The following is a 12,392-nucleotide window of genomic DNA, read 5'->3' on the forward strand; positions in this document are numbered from 1 at the left end:
CACGCTTTAAATTGGAAGACAATGTTTGCCCCCTTTGAGAAAATGAAGTGGAGTCGACGGACCATGTTTTCTTCTAATGTCAAACTGTGAAAACCTTCTGGACTGATATCCATGAATGGTTAAAAATAAAAATTAAATCCATTCCAATTTCCTTTTCAATAAATGACATTACTTTCGGTTTGATATTAAAAAATAAAAGTGAAAAGTGATGAAATCTGCTGTAACATAATCATGTGCCTCTCAAAATTCTTCATTCATAAAACAGAAGTATGAAATTTCCCCCAAAATTTGTTGTTTTTCTAAATGAATTCCAATTATACATAAAATCATTGAAAATAATGAAAGGATTTTCTATGTAGGCTATGTATAATTTTCTCATTTGTCTTAAATTAACAGCTCAAACTGTATTGTTTCTGCGTCCTTAATGATTGTTTATGTATGATGCTCCTTCTGAATGTACTCATTGTTTGTTATGTGCATCTAAAATTAAGTTTTTAAAAAAAGTGTTATATTATCTCACGGGTACTTTGATTTGTTTTGCTGTAAATATTTTGTTGGGTAAAGCAGGTGTAGGGTTAGGGTACAAGTGTATTTCAGATAAAGTAATTCGTGCGTTCTTGAATGCAGCTTGCTGTAAGTTACAGTTGCTATGTAACGGCGTGTAAACAACAGAGGTTATTTTCTGACTTAATCTTGTTAACTAACGCGTGGGTTGTATTTTTAATTGTTCACACATCAGAAGCAAAGTATTCAGTTATTTTTGTATCATTTGCGTCTGGTAAACTCAATAATTCAAGCTCCAAATTAACGAAATATTGTGGACGTTCTTAATTTAGCAGAAGGGAAATTGTTGTCAGTTGGGACTAACCGAACTAAAAGTATAATTAAAAGTCCCTGTGTGGAAGTTATGCCACTCTTTATCGACGAGAACATGCTGGAGGAGGCAATTATGGAGCAGGCTTCTGGAGATGAGGAAAAGCGCATAAGGAATCAGGAGGGAATCCAGTTTAATGAAGTCGTTCAGCTAAGTCTGATATTCAAAGGTGAGATGGGTAAATACAGATGTAAATTGAGATGTAAATTGAAGGGGTATTTAGCTATTTTAGAGTTGTTGTTTTTCTTTTTCAGCAATCGGGAGGGTTGATCACTTGTGGGGGTTCACATCGCTGGAGAAGCTTGAATTGAGCAACAACCTCATAAAGAAGATTGCAGGCCTTGACCATCTTTTAAATCTGACATGGCTCAGTAAGACCTCTTGATTTCCTGTGTTCTCTGTATCCACCAAGCTACAGTTACTGATGAAATTTGCTGTGTTTGTGTCTTTTAGATCTGTCATTCAACAGCATAGAAAAAATTGAGGGGTTGGAGTCTCTGCGTAAGCTTGAGTTGTTGAGTCTGTCCAACAACAGGATCTCTGTCATTGAAAACATGGACACCCTTGAGAAGCTTGATCAATTCTGCATTGGGAACAATGCCATTGGACAGTTGGATGATGTAACAACATTTTCTTGCATGAATATTCCACCTTTTTTCTATAACCTACTTAATTTGTTCTGCAATGTTACAGAATGTCTCTTTAATCTAACACCAACTGAACACATTTCAAAGGTGCTGTACCTCAGGAAGTTCAAGAACCTGTTCTCTCTCAACCTATCTGGAAACCCTGCCTCTAAGGAAGAGCACTACAAACTTTTTATTGCAGCCTACTTGCCAAAAGTGATGTACCTGGACAGCAAACTACTTGACAAAGAAACAGTAAATAGTCATCTTCTTTTAATAAACCGTCTATAAGTGATTATCTTTAAGAACATGCCTATGCAAAATATTGAATGCTGACACCATAAAATTAGTTACTTTTGTTTATGGGCAGAAAAAGAAAGCATACATGAAGTACCAAATTGCCCTGGAGAAAATGGGATTTGAGGAGCTGCAGAAAGCAAAAAGTAAAGAAGCTGTACAAAACCAGGAAGCCATCCACACAGTGAGAAAATGTTTAGAAATGCCAACCAATTATGAACTCAATATATACCATACTGTATGTTGACAATTTTCTTTCCCAGCAGAATGACTTTGTGAACTTTGAGAAGTTCCTGAATGGGTGTTGTCCCTCTGAGAGCATGCTCAAAGACGATCCAGAGGAAGAGACACTACGAAGTGTACCTGAAATGGCTGAAGTGATGGAAAAATATCCTTTTGTCTTATTTACTAGGACACCAAGATACAGAATAAGTGTACAAAGAAGGGAGTAGAATTCAGATGGTATTTTCTTGTATTTCTAATATTTTTTCTAAATTTCAGCAACTTAAAGCTCCTGTGAGATGTTTTTTTATAGCTGGTTATGAAACAGACTCACATGAGTACTGATACCTTTTTATGACCAAAAGCAAGTAAAGCCATCAGGAACTAGATTGATTATTTCTGTATAGCTTTTTGTAATGCCTGAGGCCACTGGTGGGGGTAGGTGTCAGTTGAATTAACTACATGCTACCAAAACAGTCTTTTTGAACATTTTGTACACAAAGTTTTCCAATGTTTTATGAAAGCAGGGAGATTATTTGTTAGAAAACACTACTTACACATGCACAAGATCAGAAAAGACAGAGAAGGTATCCCTTTGCCCTCCAAAATCGACACAAACCAAAAGTTCCTCACAGCAGCTTTAAGATTTGGGCAAAATTACATATAAACTCAGTGAAAGAGTGGAAACATTTAATAGGCTACTTTGCTTTTTCTATTCTAGCAGATGTGTTAGCCTAAACGTTATATTTCAGGAAATTATTAATTGAATTCTTTAACTGTATACCTACATTTGAGAGCCAAATGCAGGAGCTGTGTACACAGATAATTACATACAGCTCGGCTGAACATCATCGAAGAGAGGCCGAGATAAATTCTTTTATCAGTGTTCAGTCTGCAGCTATGAAAGACTACAAGAAGAAAGTATCTGAAATGTTACAGCAGAACCTTCAGGTGAGCAGGGAGCAGGAGGACAGTAATGTTTTAAAAGACAGGTCCTCGGTCTTTTTAAATGTGAATATCTCTCTTGTTCACACCTCTGTAGAGGATGATGGTGCTGCTGCAGGAATCAGATCCAGACCTACCAAAGAAAGAGATCATCTCACAGCCCTGCAACAGCCTCATTGAGAAGGAAATTCATGTCAGCGAAACAGAGGTTGGTGTGTATCCCATAATGATTTAAAAAGAAATGTCCTTGGTCATTTTCATCACGGATACGTCTTGTGGTGACACGTAGATAATGGTGAAGCTGCTGCAAATATCAGACCCAGACCTCAAGAAGGAAAAGATCAGCCTCTGCACTGATGAAATCAGCCAGCTCCTTCCGAGCCTCATGAAAATGGAGTGTCTGCACATCAGCCAAATAGAGGTAGGTGTGTATTCAGGCCTGTGTGTACACATTGTGTACCAGACCAAGGGTATTAAAGCTGAAAAAAACAAATAAAGTAAAAAAAATACATAAAAAAATGTCTGCTGGAAAACGGATGCTTTAAAAGGGGAGTTGAAACAACAAACTGTATTCGAAAAACATAAAATTCCAAACTAAAATACAAGCTACAGGGGTCTGACACGTCATTAAATCCAGCATCTTAATTTTCCTTGTATTCCCAGCAATGATGCCTTCTGTTCTTTGCAGAGTACTATCAAACTGTTGGAGCACTACCTCTCTGACATGGTTGGCAACTTCAGTGAGACAGTTCAGGGGATATATCCTTTCTAACAGTGCACCAGCTCAAGAGCCTTGAATCATTTCTAAAATGTTTTTTTTTGTGTTATTTCTCTAAGGGTCTGTTCCTCACTCGATAACAAGCAATTGGGATACTTTATGAATCCTTGATCAGTCAGGGAGGCCACCTGCTCCTGAACTAGTTTGATTTAAGTCCTGTCTAGGGTAAAGGACAGCTCCAGTCCACTGTTGTTTTAATGTGTGTTTGAATTATACACAGTTACTTACTCAACGTGTAGGTGTAAAATTACTGATAGCCTTATCCTTGACACACTAATACATTCATTCAGTGTCGAGATGTAGATGATGAGTATTATGATAAGATGCGGAAGGTTGCCGTTGCAACTCTGGAGACGGTGGCACACGAGGAGACGCACACGCAAGATGATTTTATTATGGTGAGTGATGTCTTTCTTGGATCACATTGGCAATCCAAAATGTAGGACAACACCATGGTAACTTAAACATCTGCCTTTCACACCTGTGCTTTATGGGTGTAGCTGTTCAAAGACAGATATGCAGTGATGGATGCACTGGAAACTGGCCACATGAACCACCTGCTGAAGATAGATGACAGAGAGACTAAACTGCTTACACATGTTAATGCATGGAAAGTGGCCCTCATCAAAGGGGTTGGTAGTCAAAATTACAAGTACACATTTGATACAGGCCTTGTCAACAAACCTCTCACCTGTACTGTACATTTCTTTCATACCTGTTCTTTTATCTTTCCTGGTTATTGCAGATTCAAGACAAAGAACTTATTGGCAACCGAACCCGCATCACAGACTGCCACAGATATGTGGTCCACTTGAGGGAGCAGCTGGAGGAATGGCAGAAGTATCCTCACTTTGACAGATATTATTTGTAAAATGGAAGAGGACATTTTCCCAACACTTTATGAAATAATGAGTATAAAGAAATAGATTGTTGGTCTATTTCTTGCTGATATTGTCTGTGTATTATACTGTTAGAGTGAGATTGACATTGTGCCATGAACACCTCTCTTTCATTTTAAAAATAACATATAAAAACGTAAGCTTTATAACTAAAACAATAAAATAAGTAAAATAATTTACAGAGATCAACTTGAAAAATATCAAAACTTCCAATACAAGAATACAGTCCAAATGTTTTGCAAGTTTGTGTAATTACGTACTGTTTATTTTGTCATGTGCCTTTAGAATCGATATAGATATAAGAAATGGGTCTGTAGTGGCCATTTTTCATAAAAAACTCCAAGAAAAATCAAAATATCAAATATTTTGATGGCAAGCAAGTGAACAAGAGGAACCATTGGAATCCGCTGAACATTTGCATGGACATTGGACTTCTTTGGCCTGCGTACATCACATCCCCACGGTGCATCAGTGACCCTTTGATTAAGTTTAGTTAAAGTTTGAGTTTGATATTTTGATTTTTCTTGGAGTTTTTTTTATGACAAAATGCAACTACATAAAATAAAAACCCATAGGCCCACCCAGGTGCATGCTGGCCTTCTGCCATATACATACCTAAATAACCTCATGTGCCCACAGTTCCTAATTACCAAACAAACAAAAACAAACAAAAGAAATACTAAATATACAAAAACCTAAATGTACTAAACAAATGACTAGCAAAAAATATTACCCTAAAATCTGCTTAAATGAGTTATAAAAAGAAAAGTTTAGATAAATCTAACAACTAATAATACTTATTAATTATAAACTAAATCAACAACTAAATACAAAAAAATAAAGTTAAACAACAGCTCCAACAGGATCTATTTGTGTCTGCATTCTGTTTGAAATAAGACGGGAGATACTTCAGCAGGGGCCAAAATATTATCAGAGCCTTTTTCTATCAAAAACTGAAGGCTCTGAGTTTATTACAACTCCCGGGAATCGTTTGGGGACATCATCCAATAGGATTGTTGCTCGAGCCGAGCACCAATCTCCAGCCAGTGAAATTCAGGGAAGGTGGATTGCAAACTGACGTTGCATTCACGTGGCATCCGAATAAAACGAAACATTAACTCTTGACAGAGAACTACAAAGTGAAAGCCTCCTCCAGTCTAAAACTGTAAAATATTTGGCAGATTCATGGCAGACAAACACAATATTATTGAATTGTTGCTAATTTGTATTGTAGTATCGAAAATGCCTAATTTCAGACTTTAAAAAAAAAAAATCTCTAATAATGCCTTCGGAGTGTAGCTGTTGGTGTTCATATGGAGTGACTCATACCGAACAATGATATTCAGCGCATTTAATTTTATTGTCTACAGTGGTGGAGAGTAACAAAGTAAATTTACTTGAGTACTGTACTTAAGTACATTTTTTCAGTATCTGTACTTTACTTGAGTATTGTTTTTTGGGGAAACGTATTACTTTTACTCCATTACATTTAGAAGACAATTATTGTACTTTTCACTCCACTACATTTCTATCAATGCTCTAGTTACTCACTACTTTTGCTTTGAAGTCAGCTCTTGAATTTCCTTCTCTTTTCTGAAATCTGATCCCACAGTTGAACGTGAAGATTGCTACGTATCATTTGAAATGTTCACCTTGTTTCCCACTCTGCCCAAACGTACAAACATTCACTGTCCAACCTGAGTTGCGAAGTTGGGTAAAGTTAGAAAGATATTCACAGATTCGAGCTTCTCGGATCAATAGCTTGTTAACGAAAGGAGGTAAAAGCACAAAATATACGTCTTTCCCATCAGTGCAAGACAGACAACGAGCTACAACACAATTTTCATCAATATAGGCCGTCTCTCGTGTTGTGCAAATAACATTGGTCTCTATGCGCTGCCGGTGGTGAGGCGAGTGGGCAGGGACCGTCTACAAAGTGTACTGCCGAAAAATTAAGCTATGAAAAAAAATCAAAAACTTCACTGTTATACAGACTAGTGTCCTGAAAGTCGCTGCAAACCTTCATCATGTCCTCCTGATTGTACTACAACAGTTAAGTTGAGAATATGTCTTTTTTCATAATTTGGGGGAATTTTAATTGCAGATAATATTCGATAACTTCACTGTTATACAGTGTAGACGCATGAAAGTCACTGCAAACCTTCATCATGTCCTCTTGATTGTACTACAACATTAGGTTTGAGAATATGTCTTTTTTCATAATTTTGGGGAATTTTAATTGCAGATAATATTCGATAACTTCACTGTTATACAGTGTAGACGCATTAAAGTCACTGCAAACCTTCATCATGTCCTCCTGATTGTACTACAACATTAGGTTTGAGAATATGTCTTTTTTCATAATTTTGGGGATTTTTTATTGCAGATAATATTCAATAACTTCACTGTTATACAGGTTAGTGTCCTGAAAGTCACTGCAAACCTTCATCATGTCCTCCTGATTGTACTACAACATTAGGTTTGAGAATAAACAGTTTGTCATAATTTTGGGGAATTTTTATTGCAGATAATATTCAATAACTTCACTGTTATACAGGTTAGTGTCCTGAAAATCACTGCATACCTTCATCATGTCCTCCTGATTGTACTACAACAGTAGGTTTGAGAATATGTCTTTGTCCATAATTTTGGGGAATTTTAATTGCAGATAATATTCAATAACTTCACTGTTATACAGTGTAGACGCATGAAAGTCACTGCAAACCTTCATCATGTCCTCCTGATTGTACTACAACATTAGGTTTGAGAATAAACAGTTTGTCATAATTTTGAGGAATTTAAATTGCAGATAATATTCAATAACTTCACTGTTATACAGACTAGTGTCCTGAAAGTCACTGCATACCTTCATCATGTCCTCCTGATTGTACTACAACAGTTAAGTTGAGAATATGTATTTTTTCATAATTTTGGGGATTTTTTATTGCAGATAATATTCAATAACTTCACTGTTATACAGTGTAGACGCATGAAAGTCACTGCAAACCTTCATCATGTCCTCCTGATTGTACTACAACATTAGGTTTGAGAATAAACAGTTTGTCATAATTTTGGGGATTTTTTATTGCAGATAATATTCAATAACTTCACTGTTATACAGACTAGTGTCCTGAAAGTCACTGCATACCTTCATCATGTCCTCCTGATTGTACTACAACAGTTAAGTTGAGAATATGTATTTTTTCATAATTTTGGGGAATTTTTATTGCAGATAATATTCAATAACTTCACTGTTATACAGGTTAGTGTCCTGAAAGTCACTGCAAACCTTCATCATGTCCTCCTGATTGTACTACAACATTAGGTTTGAGAATAAACAGTTTGTCATAATTTTGGGGATTTTTTATTGCAGATAATATTCAATAACTTCACTGTTATACAGGTTAGTGTCCTGAAAATCACTGCATACCTTCATCATGTCCTCCTGATTGTACTACAACAGTAGGTTTGAGAATATGTCTTTGTCCATAATTTTGGGGAATTTTAATTGCAGATAATATTCGATAACTTCACTGTTATACAGTGTAGACGCATGAAAGTCACTGCAAACCTTCATCATGTCCTCCTGATTGTACTACAACATTAGGTTTGAGAATAAACAGTTTGCCATAATTTTGGGGAATTTAAATTGCAGATAATATTCAATAACTTCACTGTTATACAGGCTAGTGTCCTGAAAGTCACTGCATACCTTCATCATGTCCTCCTGATTGTACTACAACAGTTAAGTTGAGAATATGTATTTTTTCATAATTTTGGGGAATTTTTATTGCAGATAATATTCAATAACTTCACTGTTATACAGGTTAGTGTCCTGAAAGTCACTGTAAACCTTCATCATGTCCTCCTGATTGTACTACAACATTAGGTTTGAGAATAAACAGTTTGTCATAATTTTGGGGATTTTTTATTGCAGATAATATTCAATAACTTCACTGTTATACAGTGTAGACGCATGAAAGTCACTGCAAACCTTCATCATGTCCTCCTGATTGTACTACAACATTAGGTTTGAGAATAAACAGTTTGTCATAATTTTGGGGAATTTAAATTGCAGATAATATTCAATAACTTCACTGTTATACAGACTAGTGTCCTGAAAGTCACTGCATACCTTCATCATGTCCTCCTGATTGTACTACAACAGTTAAGTTGAGAATATGTATTTTTTCATAATTTTGGGGAATTTTTATTGCAGATAATATTCAATAACTTCACTGTTATGCAGGTTAGTGTCCTGAAAGTCACTGCAAACCTTCATCATGTCCTCCTGATTGTACTACAACATTAGGTTTGAGAAGAAACAGTTTGTCATAATTTTGGGGAATTTTTATTGCAGATAATATTCAATAACTTCACTGTTATACAGGTTAGTGTCCTGAAAATCACTGCATACCTTCATCATGTCCTCCTGATTGTACTACAACAGTAGGTTTGAGAATATGTCTTTGTCCATAATTTTGGGGAATTTTAATTGCAGATAATATTCGATAACTTCACTGTTATACAGTGTAGACGCATGAAAGTCACTGCAAACCTTCATCATGTCCTCCTGATTGTACTACAACATTAGGTTTGAGAATAAACAGTTTGTCATAATTTTGGGGATTTTTTATTGCAGATAATATTCAATAACTTCACTGTTATACAGGCTAGTGTCCTGAAAGTCACTGCATACCTTCATCATGTCCTCCTGATTGTACTACAACAGTTAAGTTGAGAATATGTATTTTTTCATAATTTTGGGGAATTTTTATTGCAGATAATATTCAATAACTTCACTGTTATGCAGGTTAGTGTCCTGAAAGTCACTGCAAACCTTCATCATGTCCTCCTGATTGTACTACAACATTAGGTTTGAGAAGAAACAGTTTGTCATAATTTTGGGGAATTTTTATTGCAGATAATATTCAATAACTTCACTGTTATACAGGTTAGTGTCCTGAAAATCACTGCATACCTTCATCATGTCCTCCTGATTGTACTACAACAGTAGGTTTGAGAATATGTCTTTGTCCATAATTTTGGGGAATTTTAATTGCAGATAATATTCAATAACTTCACTGTTATACAGTGTAGACGCATGAAAGTCACTGCAAACCTTCATCATGTCCTCCTGATTGTACTACAACATTAGGTTTGAGAAGAAACAGTTTGTCATAATTTTGGGGAATTTAAATTGCAGATAATATTCAATAACTTCACTGTTATACAGACTAGTGTCCTGAAAGTCACTGCATACCTTCATCATGTCCTCCTGATTGTACTACAACAGTTAAGTTGAGAATATGTATTTTTTCATAATTTTGGGGAATTTTTATTGCAGATAATATTCAATAACTTCACTGTTATACAGGTTAGTGTCCTGAAAGTCACTGTAAACCTTCATCATGTCCTCCTGATTGTACTACAACATTAGGTTTGAAAATATGTCTTTTTCCATAATTTTGGGGAATTTAAATTGCAGATGATATTCAATAACTTCACTGTTATACAGGTTAGTGTCCTGAAAGTCACTGCAAACCTTCATCATGTCCTCCTGTTTGTACTACAACATTAGGTTTGAGAATATGTCTTTTTTCATAATTTTTGGGAATTTTGTATTGCAGATAATATTCAATAACTTCACTGTTATACAGGTTAGTGTCCTGAAAGTCACTGCAAACCTTCATCATGTCCTCCTGATTGTACTACAACATTAGGTTTGAGAATAAACAGTTTGTCATAATTTTGGGGATTTTTTATTGCAGATAATATTCAATAACTTCACTGTTATACAGTGTAGACGCATGAAAGTCACTGCAAACCTTCATCATGTCCTCCTGATTGTACTACAACATTAGGTTTGAGAATATGTCTTTGTCCATAATTTTAGGGAATTTTAATTGCAGATAATATTCAATAACTTCACTGTTATACAGGTTAGTGTCCTGAAAGTCACAGCATACCTTCATCATGTCCTCCTGATTGTACTGCAACATTAGGTTTGAGAATAAACAGTTTGCCATAATTTTGGGGAATTTAAATTGCAGATAATATTCAATAACTTCACTGTTATACAGACTAGTGTCCTGAAAGTCACTGCATACCTTCATCATGTCCTCCTGATTGTACTACAACAGTTAAGTTGAGAATATGTATTTTTTCATGATTTTGGGGAATTTTTATTGCAGATAATATTCAATAACTTCACTGTTATGCAGGTTAGTGTCCTGAAAGTCACTGCAAACCTTCATCATGTCCTCCTGATTGTACTACAACATTAGGTTTGAGAATAAACAGTTTGTCATAATTTTGGGGAATTTAAATTGCAGATAATATTCAATAACTTCACTGTTATACAGGCTAGTGTCCTGAAAGTCACTGCATACCTTCATCATGTCCTCCTGATTGTACTACAACAGTTAAGTTGAGAATATGTATTTTTTCATAATTTTGGGGAATTTTTATTGCAGATAATATTCAATAACTTCACTGTTATGCAGGTTAGTGTCCTGAAAGTCACTGCAAACCTTCATCATGTCCTCCTGATTGTACTACAACATTAGGTTTGAGAATAAACAGTTTGTCATAATTTTGGGGAATTTAAATTGCAGATAATATTCAATAACTTCACTGTTATACAGACTAGTGTCCTGAAAGTGACTGCATACCTTCATCATGTCCTCCTGATTGTACTACAACAGTTAAGTTGAGAATATGTCTTTGTCCATAATTTTGGGGAATTTTAATTGCAGATAATATTCAATAACTTCACTGTTATACAGTGTAGACGCATGAAAGTCACTGCAAACCTTCATCATGTCCTCTTGATTGTACTACAACATTAGGTTTGAGAATATGTCTTTTTTCATAATTTTGGGGATTTTTTATTGCAGATAATATTCAATAACTTCACTGTTATACAGGTTAGTGTCCTGAAAGTCACTGCAAACCTTCATTATGTCCTCCTGTTTGTACTACAACATTAGGTTTGAGAATATGTCTTTTTTCATAATTTTTGGGAATTTTGTATTGCAGATAATATTCAATAACTTCACTGTTATACAGGTTAGTGTCCTGAAAGTCACTGCAAACCTTCATCATGTCCTCCTGATTGTACTACAACATTAGGTTTGAGAATAACAGTTTGTCATAATTTTGGGGAATTTAAATTGCAGATAATATTCAATAACTTCACTGTTATACAGACTAGTGTCCTGAAAGTCACTGCATACCTTCATCATGTCCTCCTGATTGTACTACAACAGTTAAGTTGAGAATATGTATTTTTTCATAATTTTGGGGAATTTTTATTGCAGATAATATTCAATAACTTCACTGTTATGCAGGTTAGTGTCCTGAAAGTCACTGCAAACCTTCATCATGTCCTCCTGATTGTACTACAACATTAGGTTTGAGAATAAACAGTTTGTCATAATTTTGGGGAATTTAAATTGCAGATAATATTCAATAACTTCACTGTTATACAGACTAGTGTCCTGAAAGTGACTGCATACCTTCATCATGTCCTCCTGATTGTACTACAACAGTTAAGTTGAGAATATGTCTTTGTCCATAATTTTGGGGAATTTTAATTGCAGATAATATTCAATAACTTTGCTATACAGTGTAGACGCATGAAAGTCACTGCAAACCTTCATCATGTCCTCTTGATTGTACTACAACATTAGGTTTGAGAATATGTCTTTTTTCATAATTTTGGGGATTTTTTATTGCAGATAATATTC

General features: G+C 35.3%; 1 protein-coding gene across 2 annotated transcripts; it reads left to right on the plus strand.

The window, feature by feature from the left end:
- Nucleotides 1–666: 666 nt before the first annotated feature.
- drc3 (dynein regulatory complex subunit 3) lies at nt 667–4,693 on the plus strand. 2 transcript variants are annotated; one of them, XM_034710983.1, is made up of 13 exons: nt 667–1,043; nt 1,129–1,245; nt 1,328–1,494; nt 1,609–1,755; nt 1,871–1,981; nt 2,061–2,185; nt 2,808–2,970; nt 3,062–3,172; nt 3,254–3,385; nt 3,653–3,723; nt 4,023–4,140; nt 4,243–4,374; nt 4,488–4,693. In XM_034710983.1, exons 1-13 carry the CDS (start codon nt 908–910, stop codon nt 4,611–4,613), a joined length of 1,656 nt encoding a protein of 551 aa, XP_034566874.1. In that variant the 5' UTR covers nt 667–907; the 3' UTR covers nt 4,614–4,693. The 2 variants fall into 2 exon arrangements, with proteins under 2 accessions (XP_034566874.1, XP_034566875.1); XM_034710984.1 differs by having other exon boundaries at nt 2,064–2,185.
- The last annotated feature ends 7,699 nt before the right edge of the window (nt 4,694–12,392 follow it).

This window comes from Notolabrus celidotus, chromosome 20 (genome assembly GCF_009762535.1).
Source record: "Notolabrus celidotus isolate fNotCel1 chromosome 20, fNotCel1.pri, whole genome shotgun sequence".
NCBI classification, from domain to species: domain Eukaryota; kingdom Metazoa; phylum Chordata; class Actinopteri; order Labriformes; family Labridae; genus Notolabrus; species Notolabrus celidotus.